Raw genomic sequence first — 12,835 nt, forward strand, 5'->3', positions numbered from 1 at the left:
CGAAGTTAGTTCTTCCTGTGTTTGCAGTGTGCAGGTGAAAAAGGATGACGTGTTGACTGCATTCGTCGGTAGCTCTCGATATCTTGCGGCTTCACTCACTGTAGCAGGACTCCGCGACTATCTGATAGCATCCGTAGATACTCATTGTCGCCGAACTCCTTTTTCTTACATCTAGTTTTCCGGTTATGGAGCCCTTTGCTTCAGGCTAGACAATTTTCGGCGATTTTTTTTAATGTTATAACTCAATAGCTCCACGGAAACAGGGGATACCGACAAATGGGGTGTACTCGAGGTGCTTATTGGGAAAATTGCGTCGATTTTGGTTGTGTTTCGAACTGAAACGTAGCAACACCTTACAGAATCTGCTCAAAGTGATGAAAAGGGCGCTGGGTCACTCTCGGTCACTGTCGCAGCTAATGGCATGTTCCATTTCGCATCAAATTTATTCCACGAAGTCGCTAGACGAGCTTTCAGCACGTCGGAGTGCTGTGTGCTTGCTGATCCTTCAGACTCTTCTCGCCTTGTTCGTCCATCGCAATGCTGCCATATATCTCTGGCCGCGAGGCTCCAGTCACATTGCTCTTGGGCAGATTGCTCTTGGGCAGATTGCGCCTCCGATCGGGTCTGCCGGTACGCAGGACCGACTGCAAGATGCACACCGCAGCGAAAGAAGCATCAGACGTCGTTCACCTTCGCTGTCGAGTATGGGAATCGAGTGAACTTTTTGCGCACTTTCCATTGAGCCAAGCAAGTGGAGGCAGGGCAGATACACCGGCACTTTTCATTCTATAGACACGCTTGCTGCTGTATAGCTATTCACAACGAACTATATCTACGAGCAGCCTTGGGACCACGATCGTGATGATTGGAGCTTTTTCAGCTTAGCCCCGCGCGATGACAAGTCACACCGCGGACACTCTTTGCTGTGCACGCACTCATCGTCACCATCTTTCTCGGTCTCGGGTTGGGCCTCGGCATCGTCGAAGCAGCCAATGTCGGACTCGCTGTATCGATGCTGGGCCGCTGTCGATGCCCTCAGCGAGCGCTCCGTCCGAGAAGACGAGACCTCTACCATGGACTTGCGTAGCTGGTTGATAGCGCGGTGCGTTGATTCACCAACGCAGAGTTGCTGTGCCCGCGCGGTCAGAGCAGTGCTGGCGCCGATTAAGCCCGTCGACAGCGATGTAAGGCGCGAGCCCCAACGACTGGCGGTAGTCATTGACGTCTTGTCCGGGCACGAGTTCCGCCACCGCGACGTCGAGCGGTTGGGCTGCTCGCACCAGTCGTCGAAGTCGTCTTGGCCCGCGTCCTCGGCGTAGGCGAGGATGGACTCCTCTCGGTCGCTGAAGCCGAGTGCGGTGAGCGAGAGCTTGGGCGCCATCGTGAGTTGAAGTGGGTAAAACGGATAATGACAGCGCGGCAGCTCTCGTCGCTGCAACTACGAAACCGGGAAGTAGAACCCGGCGCTGGGCTTTCGTTTCCAGGACTGTTCATTAGAAATCAGCAGCGCAAGTAACGATGGCGGTGATGGCACACGAACGCCGCCGAAAAGCCCAAGTAACGGTGCGGTGGTGCACAATACCTCTAGTCGACTGTAGCTGGTTGCGGCGCCGACCGCATGCAGGCGATGCTAGTTAGGACAGTTGGCGCCAACGCCACCCAGTGTTCGAGGGCGAGCCCTGAGCAAGACCACGAGCTCCTTTCGACCGAGACGACCTGAGTTCGCAGCAGCGTTCGAAGATCGTGCCGTTATATCTCGAGCTTTAGGGCTGTCGCCGAATATGTCGGTGCTGACGGGCATGTAACGGCTGAGCAGCGCGCTCCAGCCAGCCAGCGCCGGTGTCTCTATCGCCGAGAAAGGCATTTGTGCCCTCAAGTCTTCCAGGTGGCTGACGCTCACGCTGTCATCGTTCTTTTGAGGACATGCTCACTTGCCTGCCGCCCTGAGAGCTAGTCCTCGTCGCCCGCAAATTCACTTCAACATTGAAGACAGCGGTCGTTACGCGTGAAGCCATCTCGGTGCGAGGTTCCCGCGACCTGAGTTTGTGAGCAGCGAGGGGACCGAACACTTTATCCAAAGCCTTTTCAGCTCACTGCAAATCGAGTGCTGCCAGGGGAAACTGGCGTGTATGAACCAAGCGAACTTGCTTGCGGTTGTCAGAGCGAGGCCAGGACACATTGACAATAACGTCGACGGCGCATGATAGCTGTGCTTGAGCCGTTATTACTTCGCTTCGGGGACCGTTCAGCGATCATGCGGCGATCAAGGTCCTGTGGACGGACGTGTCGGTGCTGAGCTCGCTGAAACGGAACACGCCGGGCCCAAACTCAGGTCGGACAGTTAGGTAAAAGGCAACTTCAACGTTAAGAATTTGTGTAGGACGGCTTTCGATTTCGACCTGCTTGTTGAAATAAGAAACCGGGGCTAGCCATTTTCAAGGTGAAGTAGACAAACTGGTCCCGATGGCTCTACTGCTTGTGCTGGCTACGATTTCCTTTGCTGGAGGCGGCGTTGGAGCGTACCTCGGTGCTCCCGAGCAAGATGACTCGGTTGTCAGCTTTCTTCGAGAGCGGACCACCTGGCACCCGATGTGCCTCTATACCTTTGACGATCCGGGAATCGGAAGTAGCGTTACAGTAGCGAACCGAGTACCTGGTGGCGCATGTCCCTTTGAAGCCCTTCAGCCGGACAACGAGCTAGTCACCAGCTTGAACGCGGCGCCTTCGTTCTGGCAGCTCGGCGTTCACCTGTCGGAGGACCCCAACAATGACACCAAGCGCGTCCAGCTTTCATCGATCAGCTCAGTCTCAGCGCGCGAGTTTTTCACGATGGCGGCTGTGAGGAACGAGTCTGTGAGTGAGTCCGGCGTGACATTTGAGATGGTAATACGACCTCGCGCGAAGACGAACCAGAGCATGACTCTCTTCTCCGTCGCCAACGAGTACAACAATTGCGTGGATCCTGGGTTTCGCCTGGATTTGAACGAGCATCGAGTTCTAGCACTGATCTACTTCATCCCTGTATTAGCGGAAGGCGGCGATGCAGGAGTGGAAGCCTGTTACGAGCAGCGACTGTTTTCCGTTGACACATCGGCTGCATGCCAACTACCGCCAGTTCTTGATCCGGTGGAGCGCACTCCAGCCGTACAGATCACCGTCACACTAGACCCATCGAGCGAAAAGGGTCTTTGGAAAACTGACTTTTACATGAGCTACACGGACGTTGATACGATCCAGAAAGTAGACTGTGCTGTGCACGACGAGCAACATCCGCCCAGCACGCAGGTATTGAACAAGCTGATTGAAGGTCGGTACCGGTTGTATTTGGGCAACAATCCGCGCAACGTCATTTCACCGCGAAAGCGCAAGCGTTTGGCTCCTCTTCGTGAGTTTCAATTCCTGGGAAATTCCAGTGGACTAAACGCTACGGAACGGCTGCGTGCGATGCTCAAACAGAAATTGATGAGTATCAGCGGGCCTCGATTACCCAAGGCTATGCGAATTTTTGGCGACAACTCGCTCTCACTGCACATTTTGGGAGTCACTTTCCCCCCACTGAATGAGGACACGCCACTCGCTTACCTACGAAGCAAGATCGCGGATTTCAAGGAACAGTACGGCGGTAAGATCGTCGACTACTTGGTAAATTTGGTACAACAGAAAGCGAGCAAGTCTGTCGTAGTGCAACGATCACCGGTACCAACTAGTCTGAGTGAGGATTTCTTGACACCTTCTAGCCAAGGTAGCCACGAGGGTAATGCTTTCTCCAGGGTCGCGTTGTATCAAGGTACTGGTGGCGCGACGTTTGATCTTTTCCACTTCGCCATCTATCGTCGAGCAGTGTCGGAACAACAGGTGAACTCAATCACAAGGCAACGGCTATTGCCGTCCCGCCAGTTCCCATCCAAGCAGCAAACAGTACGCATCCCGGAGGACTCGCTCGTTCTGCTGAATCTTACGATGCTGCATGGAGTTTTTCATGATTTGCGTCTGGAGCTGCGGGAATTACCAGAATTTGGCCAGTTACTGCTCTTCCCGAACCAAACTGCTGTGACACGAATGAACATCCACGCGTTTCAAAGCCTCCCGCTCGAATACCAGCGCAGCATATTTTTTCGGCCTGAACCCGACCAAAACAACGAAAATCTTCCGCTACCAAACCCTGTCGCGTTTTCTCGGAGACTGCAACCGTATGCTACCGTTAGAATCGGTGTTGTTGATAGCTTAGCAGGGAGAATGGTGAACAAGAGCACGGAAGCAAGAATCGACATTTTCGTAGATGCTGTAAACGATGCACCAAGACCTCGAAACTCTGAACTGAGAATTTCTGTCTGGCGTGGTGTTCCTGTTACTCTGGAGCTTAAAGGAGATGACATTGATGGGGCTCCTGATGCACTATCGAACACAGAGGCTAGTGATGCCAGGGAGTTCTTGTCCAGTTTTACTTATACAAACGCGTCAACGGCCAGTTCGAGCCACCAGTTGTTGAAAATCGTACGAATGCCGAAGTTCGGGAAACTGTTTGATTGCAACAAAACTTGTGATGCGACAAACTATGCGGAGGGCCTTGACCTTGAAATTGTTCGAGTATATCGAAACAACACTGACACCGACATTGCAACTCATTCCACTAACTTGATGTACCTTTATCACGGGTGGGGGCAGGATAATCTGAAGCAGGATGGAGCTGGCGCAGTGGTTGACGAGCTGTGGTATAGATTATCTGATGAGGATCCCGGCGTCTTCTCCGATGTAGGCATCATCCGGTTTGTCTTGGCGGGTGGAGCTATCGAGCCTGTTGACAATAACACGCTTACAAATATTCGCCTGGACGAAGACTCACTTCAACTAATCAACCTTGGCATGCTGGATCCGCTAGCATCATTTTTCACTTCTAGGACACGGTTCAAATTGACTACACCCCCTTCTCGTGGTAGTCTTTTTCAGGTGAACGATTTCAACAGAAGAGTTGCAGCCGGAGAAAACACTGGGCGTGCTGCCAAGAACACGTCACGTGGCTGCATCGGTGCACGCATCAAGACTGCTGGCGCTATCGTGTCCGACTTGCTGGGTCGAGTTGTATACGCACCTAAACTCAACTACTTCAATATGGACCCGCGAGATTCATTTGCACGACATTATGATGTCGAATACTTCGAGTACCAAGTCCTAGAAACACCAACAAGCAACAGCTCGCTAATGGTGCATGAAAAATCGCCCGCAGCACTTTTCAGCAATGGATCGATGTCTCGAAGAGTAAGACTGGAGATTGTTAATGTTCCAGATGACCTGGTTGTGCTACCACCGTTTGTATTGATCGCAAACAGTTCAAGTGGCGGTACCGTACCAGCCCCCGTTGCTTTTGAAGACCCTGACGGCACCTTTTCAGACCTATTGTACCAAGTAAATCTCGAAGCCACGGATGGCATGTCGAAGTTTGAGCTTGGCGTTGTGATTACCGATGACGATGTTATGGCGGGGTGTCCGTATGAACGTCCATGCGTGCTTATTTGGAGTACAAATGGAACGCACTTGAACTCGAGCTCAAACAGCACTCGAGACTCAGAACTGAAGTATCACATCACTTCACAGCTCTATGATCCATCGCACATCCAGGTGACTGGGACGAAGCCTGCACTGAGTAAGGCTCTCTCGCAGCTTGTATTTCGAGATCTGTCTGGTATTTCTCCGAACATCGCGCATTCAGCGGAATTTAAACTGTGGATCAAGCGTACTGGCGCTGGGGAGGAAATCAAACACACAACACAGGAAATCACGGCTACATTCACTATCACGTTTCCAGGTGGGGTTTCTAGTGAAACATTCTCAGATGAGAACTTAGTCTCGGCATTGAATTCACAACTAGAGCGATACATCTCGACGCTACTCTTTATGCTAGCAGGCTGGCTTGTGCTGTCCAATTCCTCGTGCATTTTATTTGGATTTTTCTGCTGCTGTTGCAGTCGTGCACGCAAAAAGCGGCGAAGGAAGTTTGACCAGCAACAGCGCCACTTTCGGGAACAAGTCGCACAGAATGATTATGAGTACTCGGTGTTGCTCATGAGTCTCGCAGATATGGTTTTGCAGCCAGACTTGCTGGTCAGTGTGAGCTTGCTGGAGACCTGTGTTAGCTCCGTTGGTAGTATGAACGAATCTGAAATTCTCATGCAAGCCTTTATTTTGCGAAGCTTACTTTCTTTGTTAGAAAGTGAGCGCCAGGGGACTCGATTTGTGTTCAAGCTCATGGCTATCGAATACGCCAAAGGATGGCCGAACATGAAAGGAAATGAGCTGATCTTCCAACGCCAGGAGTTTTTAACTCGCCACAGCGCGGCTAGTATGGCTCTCGGTAGCTTCTGCCGGCTCATCGGAAACCAGTGGATGGCGGAACTGTTAATGGCTGTCGGGGATACAAGAACATTTTGTTCAGTAAACTCCATTACGGAACTTGACGCCTTGGTTGACAGCCTTGCAAAACGCATTGAAGCGCTGCCCGCTGAAATCATAATTTTGTGTCGAGCGTGTGCCAAGTTATTTCTTAAAAATGGCGACAAGCACACTCCTGAAATGGGGATGGATGCGGTGCATCTCGTCTTTTTCAACCACTTCCTCGGTCCAGCGCTGCTGTACCCGCGGGAGTGCGTGTTTGAATTGCACCCTTCGACAGAGCAGGAGAAAACGATGCGTTTTCTGGCGTATCAGATTTCAGAATTTCCATATCAGTGGAGAACTCACGGCAAGACAGGCGACTTCCGGTCTCGAAGCACCAGCACTGACAGTCTGCTTGACACGTTTTCAACAGAGTTTGCGAAGGTAGCTGCGTGCCAACGCAAATATGAGGAGTTGATGGAGACTATATCCTGGTCTTCAACTGTTGCAAGCGCGTACGATCCCAGCGAGCCCAGTCGTGAGGTTAACTGCGAGCTTATGGGCATGTGCCTCATGAATATCCACAGCCTTTTGGACAGCTACTTCCCCGAATTCGAACAAAGACTGCAGCAGACGCAAAACTCGATGAACTGCGAGCAGGTAGCAGCCGTGATCACCCGCATGACTCGCCTCCTCAAGGCCCTGAGCGTCCCGCTTGCCAGCATCGATGAACTCATCGAATGTGCACGACCGGAGCTTCTACAGGACCCACTACTGTGGAATGACTTCAGCTTTCTCGAATGGCACCGCCGCGCTGAAACCCAACGTGTCCGCCGCCGCCCCACTCATTGTATCGGTGGCGAGAATCCGCACTCCCTACTGGCAGAACAATTCGACGACGACAGCGACTGCATCCTCGAGCAAGAAGACGAATCCCCTCACGACGCCGACTGGCTCAACACGTTTGATAGCGACTCCCGCCTTTAGCTTGTCCCTCCTCGTTGAAGTTGTAATACAAATTTATAACAAGTGCGTTTCAAAACGAACAATAAAACTCGCACGTGTATACAAATTGTATGATAACAACTATCGTATCGAAATACAGTAAATCCCTAGATGACACGAATCATCCTTTATAATCTCGGAACAGCTTCTTGGATCGAAGGCCATGGCGGACGCGGAGCAACAGCAGCAGCAGCAGCAGGACTGGCCCGTGGGCCCGCTGCTGACCGACCGCATGTCGCCGCTGTGCCTCAAGGCCGAGTACGTGGGCAACGCCAACGCCAACTTCATGCACGGCATCGAGTCGCTGAACGCGCGCTACGAGGCGCTGCGGCGCGTGCGCGGGGACGGCAACTGCTTCTTCCGCGGCTTCATCTTCGCGCTGTGCGAGCGGCTGCTGCCGTCCGCCGCCAACGCGGCGCTGCGCGGGCGCATCCAGCGCAAGATCCAGCAGAGCAAGAGCGAGCTGGTGGCCGTCGGCTACAGCGACGTGGCCATCGACGCCTTCTGGGAGACGTTCGTGGACTACCTGGCCGCCATGGAGACGCGCTCGCACGCCGAGCTGGTGCAGGACTTCCAGACGGAGGGCGGCGAGTCCGAGTACCTCGTCTGGTACATGCGCCTGCTCACCGCCGGCTACATGAAGCAGCACGCCGAGACGTTCCAGCCCTTCATCGACGGGCTGTACCCAGGCCAGACGGTGGCGCAGTTCTGCGCCGCGGAGGTGAGCGGAGAGGGTGGAGGAGGTTAGAGCTGATAGAGAGGAAGGACTGACTGTTGCTGCTGCCAGGTGGAGCCGATGGGGAAGGAGTGCGACCAGCCGCAGATCGCGGCGCTCACGGAGGCGCTGCAGGTGGGCGTCAAGATCGAGTATCTGGACGGGAGCGCCGGCCCGGGGCAGGACCTGCAGAGCTACGTGTGCTCGCCGACGGTGCCGGTGACGGAGCAGCAGGCGCCCGTGTCGATCACGCTGCTGTATCGGCCCGGACACTACGACATCCTGTACGCGCGGGAGCCGGGCGCAGAGCAGGAGGAGGCGTCCTAATGCCGCGACGGAGCTGCACCAGCAGAATACCATAGCTTTTTGTTGCATCTCTGCCTAATATTTCTCTCACTCGTAGACGAGGTGCTCGGGGACTATTCGTGTGCAATGTTGCATTGCGCCTCTACTGTTAAGGTGAGTTCTGCTCTTCTCTTTCTTTTCTTGTCTACTTGGTCTTGTTGGCGAGCGCCACGTCCTCGGCCGCGACGGAGTGCGCGGCGCTGCACAGCTGCGCCACGTTGATGAAGTTCTTGCACACGCAGGCGGGCAGGCACACGTAGTAGCACAGCTGCACGAGTCAACACAACAAGTCGTGAGTCAGCATCTGCGGCCAAAGAGACCCCCCCACACAAGTGACAACGGCGGCCGCACCTGCATGACGGGCACGTTGATGTACGGGATGAGCAGCGCGGGGTCGAAGTGCAGAACGTAGAGCAGGATGTAGAACAGCTCGGTGCCCACGCAGCAGAAGCCGAAGAACGGGTAGCAGCCGTAGTAGAAGCGCAGCAGGAAGTTGCGCTCGGCCGGCACGACCTTGTGGTGGCCGCGCGACGAGTACATGTGGTACCAGTGGCTGGAGAAGTCGAGGATCAGCAGGTACATGAAGGCCACCATGTATTGCGGGTACAGGTGCGACAGCACCACGAGCAGCCCCGCCGTGGAGCAGCGGTCCGTGACCATGTCCAGCACAGCGCCGAACGTCGAGCCTGCCACCGACACAGCAGCAATACAACAGCAGCAGCGCGAGTCAGAGAGAGGGGAGAGAGAGGGGAGAAGGACGGCGCCACTGCCGCGGGCGCGTACACTGGTCGCAGAGCCGCGCGAAGAAGCCGTCGAAGTAGTCGCACGTGAAGCTCAGCGCGTAGCACAGCACCGAGGCCTTGTAGTCCGTGAGCGCCACCGCCAGGCTGTAGAGCGACAGCAGCACGCGCGTGTAGCCGATGAGGTTGGGCACGTAGAAGAACACGCCCGCCACGGAGCGCTGCTTGGCCTGCGACTCGCCCATCGTCTCCTCGTTCCTGTCGCCTGACCTGCTTCTCTCTCGGAATGACCGTCGTCTCGAAGACCTCCCCGGTCGGCGTGGCGCACACGAAATGGTGTGGCACACACGGGATGAAGTGGCGCACACGGATGAGGTGCTCAATTCTCAATTGTCAATTAATTGCCAGCATGGCGGACGCGTCACCTCTGCTGGCGGAGCTCTTTCGCCTGTACCCGGACGCGCTGCGCGACTCGCACGCCGCGGCCTACGCGCTGCTGGTGGTGGCGCCGCTGACGGCGCTGGCCTCGCGGCTGCTGCTGTACCGCGGCAAGAGCACGACGCCCCTGCAGGTCTACGTCGTGTCGCTGGCGGTGCCGGCGCTCGCGGTGCTGCTGCCCACGGTACGAGCTTTGGCCCTTTGTGACGGAGGTTGGCGCGCTTACGACGGATGTTGCAGTGGTACTGGCCCGAGGAGAAGAACGTGTACAGGATGCTGTCGGTGCGTGCAAGCGGACGGCGTGGCTGGTTGGCTGGGCTGCGTGTGCGTGGATTAATTAGTTCCTGTGCTGTGTGCTGCTGCTGCCAAGTAGATGAGCCGAGCGGAGACGCGTTACCACTGGTCGCAGAAGTACGCCTTCTTCCGGAAGCACTTCATGGCCGGCCACATGTCGTCCGAGGCCTGGCACACCATCGACACGGCCTACGACGTACGTTGCTGGCTGCCGTTTTATTCTCTCTCTCTCTCGGACCGATGCGTTTGGTTGTCAACAGGGAACCGGCTAACTCTGTTTTTCCTGCTTGCGTCTCGTGCGAATATCTGTTCATTATTGCTGCCAGAACATCTACAACGAGAAATCGCGCTTCCTCTACGACTTCTGGGGACCCGGCCAGGAGGAGATGTCGCTGTACGAAACGCAAGTCAATGTCGGACTCTTCTACGTGCTCTGGGTCGCCATCATGTACGTGAAGAGCGACGTCGACGATCTGCAGGCAAGGCGGCGTTACATTTGGAGCTGACTGACATTTTGGCATGGTGTTGCTGCTGGCTCCGGTTCGTACGAGAAGTTATGCTGTCACGACGCCGAAGGCGACTCAAGCTGCGAGCAAAATGTCTTTCGTGGGGCTTGTTGCTGTACGTTGCAGCTCACTATGACTAGCTGCTTCTCATGGTTTCGGAGTTGACGCTGTTTGTACGTGTTTGGTAGCTTCTTGCCATTGAGATCACCGTGCGGTTGACTCGCTACGACCCAGTGATCACGGAGATCTCCCCGTTCACAACCCCGCGCGAGTACTTGCTGTGGGGTCACCAGCTCTTCCCGATTCTCGTGTTCGCCGTAGTTTCGATCAAGAAGGTTTTCTACGTAGATCTGGAGAAACACCACCAGCGCGTCCTGCTTCACATGCTGGAGAAGAATATGGTAAGCGTGTACTTATTATCCGTGCGGAATACCGCACAACACTTGGGCTGTACTGATTCACTTTCTTTTTACAGGAAACGGTGGCGGAATTGCAGGAGGTGGGGAAGGAGCTGATGCCCGAGGCCAAGAGCTCTGGCAAAACTCCGAAACAGTAGACCATAGACCAAAGCGGTGCATTGCGCGGTTGGTGCGGGGTCTTTATTGTATTCCCTGCTTCTCGTTAGTTCAAAGCACAAATGTACAGACGTTGCCACCCTGCGCTTTATCTCGAATGATGGGGTTATCAGGCCGATCCAGCATCAATCGAGTTCGTCTCGTCTCTTTTGTCGGGCAATTGGTGGCGACGGTGGCTTTGTCATCGATCGGTGCTGTGCCAAGAAACGTAAAACCAGACTTCCGAGAGCCGCTTTTCACCATCGTCCCAAGCAATCCGTACAGTCGAATGCGCTCGACGCGACGCGTGATGCATTCGAGCGCCAACTCGAAACCAGGGCACCAAGAAATGCAGCAATTGCCGCCGGTCCACGAGCAACTTTCCCTCATAACTGTCCAGCGATACAGCAGCATTTTTCAGCCTTCCATTAGATTTGCAAAGCGTCCGAACGCGAATGCTCGACGGAGCTGATTGGCATGCTTGTGGCCTTGACAGCAACGCTCGCGGCCTGTCTAGCTCTGCCGTCAAAGTACAGTTGCGACTTCGACATGCTTGCTCCGCGGGTTTTTAGTCGGAACACTGGGACGCATCCATCAAAGCGCTGGCGCAGAGCGATCTTGTTGGTGCACTGCTACGCCAGCGCCTTCGCTTTGTCCCCCGCGCTTGCATAAAAGGCAACTTCCACGTCTGCTTGGTGCGGCGGCTGTGGATAGACAGCCTTCACCTTGCGTCTTGGCCAGCGATCCAGGCCTGCTCATCGGCCGACACGCCGCTTACCAATGCCGCCGAGTTCGGAGGAGCCCTCTCACTTTTCAAACTCCTCTGTACAAGTCACAAGTCTTCGATTCGACTTCAAGATGCCTTCGGACGCCTTCAACGAGAAGCACGATCTCGGATACGTCGACCTGGAAGCTCACGATGGCCGCTCCGCCACTACGGGCACCCACGTCCTCCTCGAAGAAGTGTCCGCCGTCCCGTACCAAGTCAAGAGCCAATTTGCTAAGGAGATGATGGCCGAGTTCCTCGCCACTTTCATCTGCATGCTCTTCGGTCTGTCATGCATGGCCCAAGTAACACTGAGCGGAGGTAGCGCTGGAAGCTTCGTGACCATCGCGCTGGCGTGGGGTTTCGCCTACTTCATCGGCATCTCGATTGGTGGCGGAGTGTCTGGCGCTCACCTGAACCCGACGGTGACCGTGACGCTTGCTCTGCTCAAGATGCTGCCGTGGAAGAAGGTGCCGTTCTACATCCTCGTGCAAACCGCTGCCGCATACGTCTCGGCGCTGGTGGTCTACATCTTGTATCGCCCCATGTTCAACGAGGTGGACCCCGACCGCACCACGACGCACACAGTCTTCGCGACGTTCCCGCACGAGAACGTGGGCAACTTCACGTGCTTCCTGACCGAGTTCCTCGCCGCAGCTCTGCTGATCCTGGGGATTCTGGCGCTGCTGGACCAGCACAACCGCCCGATCGGCCGTCACGCGGTTCCCCCGGCCATCGGCGTGCTCGTGAGCGCCATTGCTATGGGCTTTGCTATGAATACTGGCCTGGCCGCCAACGGCGCCCGCGACTTGGGCCCTCGGCTCTTCATGCTCACTGCTGGCTGGGGCTCGCGCGTGTTCACGTTGAACCACTACTACTTCTGGATCCCGCTCGTGGCCCCGATCCTGGGCGGTGCTGCTGGTGCATTCGTGTACGAGGCCATGGTCGGCTACCACCACCCTGGCCGCTCCTTCGGCCCGTACCCGGAGTACCGATTCTAATGGTGCGGGGCTCTGAGCAGTAGGTCTCGCTCGTCTAAATAGAGTTGTGTTTTCATTTTCATTTCGGTGGGAGGCTTCTCTCTTTAAGCCTGCGTCGTCTCA

General features: G+C 55.3%; 6 protein-coding genes across 6 annotated transcripts; 4 read left to right on the forward strand and 2 right to left on the reverse strand.

The window, feature by feature from the left end:
* Nucleotides 1-832: 832 nt before the first annotated feature.
* IUM83_05387 (G patch domain-containing protein 1) lies at nt 833-1,381 on the reverse strand (the record flags this gene model as incomplete). Its single annotated transcript, XM_067929522.1, has 1 exon — nt 833-1,381. One exon carries the CDS (start codon nt 1,379-1,381, stop codon nt 833-835), a length of 549 nt encoding a protein of 182 aa, XP_067799771.1.
* A 1,082-nt stretch (nt 1,382-2,463) lies between these two features.
* Nucleotides 2,464-7,356, forward strand: IUM83_05388 (ubiquitin thioesterase otub1; the record flags this gene model as incomplete). The annotated part of the gene is made up of 2 exons (XM_067929523.1): nt 2,464-3,622; nt 6,803-7,356. The coding sequence occupies 2 exons, from the start codon at nt 2,464-2,466 to the stop codon at nt 7,354-7,356; spliced, it is 1,713 nt and encodes a 570-aa protein (XP_067799556.1).
* Nucleotides 7,357-7,537: 181 nt separating this feature from the next.
* On the forward strand, nt 7,538-8,416 carry IUM83_05389 (Ubiquitin thioesterase otubain; the record flags this gene model as incomplete). The annotated part of the gene is made up of 2 exons (XM_067929524.1): nt 7,538-8,095; nt 8,162-8,416. 2 exons carry the CDS (start codon nt 7,538-7,540, stop codon nt 8,414-8,416), a joined length of 813 nt encoding a protein of 270 aa, XP_067799557.1.
* Nucleotides 8,417-8,579: 163 nt separating this feature from the next.
* Nucleotides 8,580-9,419, reverse strand: IUM83_05390 (phosphatidylinositol synthase (PIS); the record flags this gene model as incomplete). The annotated part of the gene is made up of 3 exons (XM_067929525.1): nt 8,580-8,702; nt 8,786-9,120; nt 9,218-9,419. 3 exons carry the CDS (start codon nt 9,417-9,419, stop codon nt 8,580-8,582), a joined length of 660 nt encoding a protein of 219 aa, XP_067799626.1.
* Nucleotides 9,420-9,583: 164 nt separating this feature from the next.
* On the forward strand, nt 9,584-10,968 carry IUM83_05391 (uncharacterized protein; the record flags this gene model as incomplete). The annotated part of the gene is made up of 7 exons (XM_067929526.1): nt 9,584-9,796; nt 9,853-9,894; nt 9,986-10,102; nt 10,233-10,354; nt 10,461-10,527; nt 10,601-10,813; nt 10,888-10,968. The coding sequence occupies 7 exons, from the start codon at nt 9,584-9,586 to the stop codon at nt 10,966-10,968; spliced, it is 855 nt and encodes a 284-aa protein (XP_067799718.1).
* Nucleotides 10,969-11,824: 856 nt separating this feature from the next.
* Nucleotides 11,825-12,733, forward strand: IUM83_05392 (putative aquaporin; the record flags this gene model as incomplete). The annotated part of the gene is made up of 1 exon (XM_067929527.1): nt 11,825-12,733. One exon carries the CDS (start codon nt 11,825-11,827, stop codon nt 12,731-12,733), a length of 909 nt encoding a protein of 302 aa, XP_067799720.1.
* Between the last annotated feature and the right edge of the window lie 102 nt (nt 12,734-12,835).

Source organism: Phytophthora cinnamomi (genome assembly GCF_018691715.1).
Source record: "Phytophthora cinnamomi strain GKB4 chromosome Unknown Contig4, whole genome shotgun sequence".
NCBI classification, from domain to species: Eukaryota; Oomycota; class Peronosporomycetes; order Peronosporales; family Peronosporaceae; genus Phytophthora; species Phytophthora cinnamomi.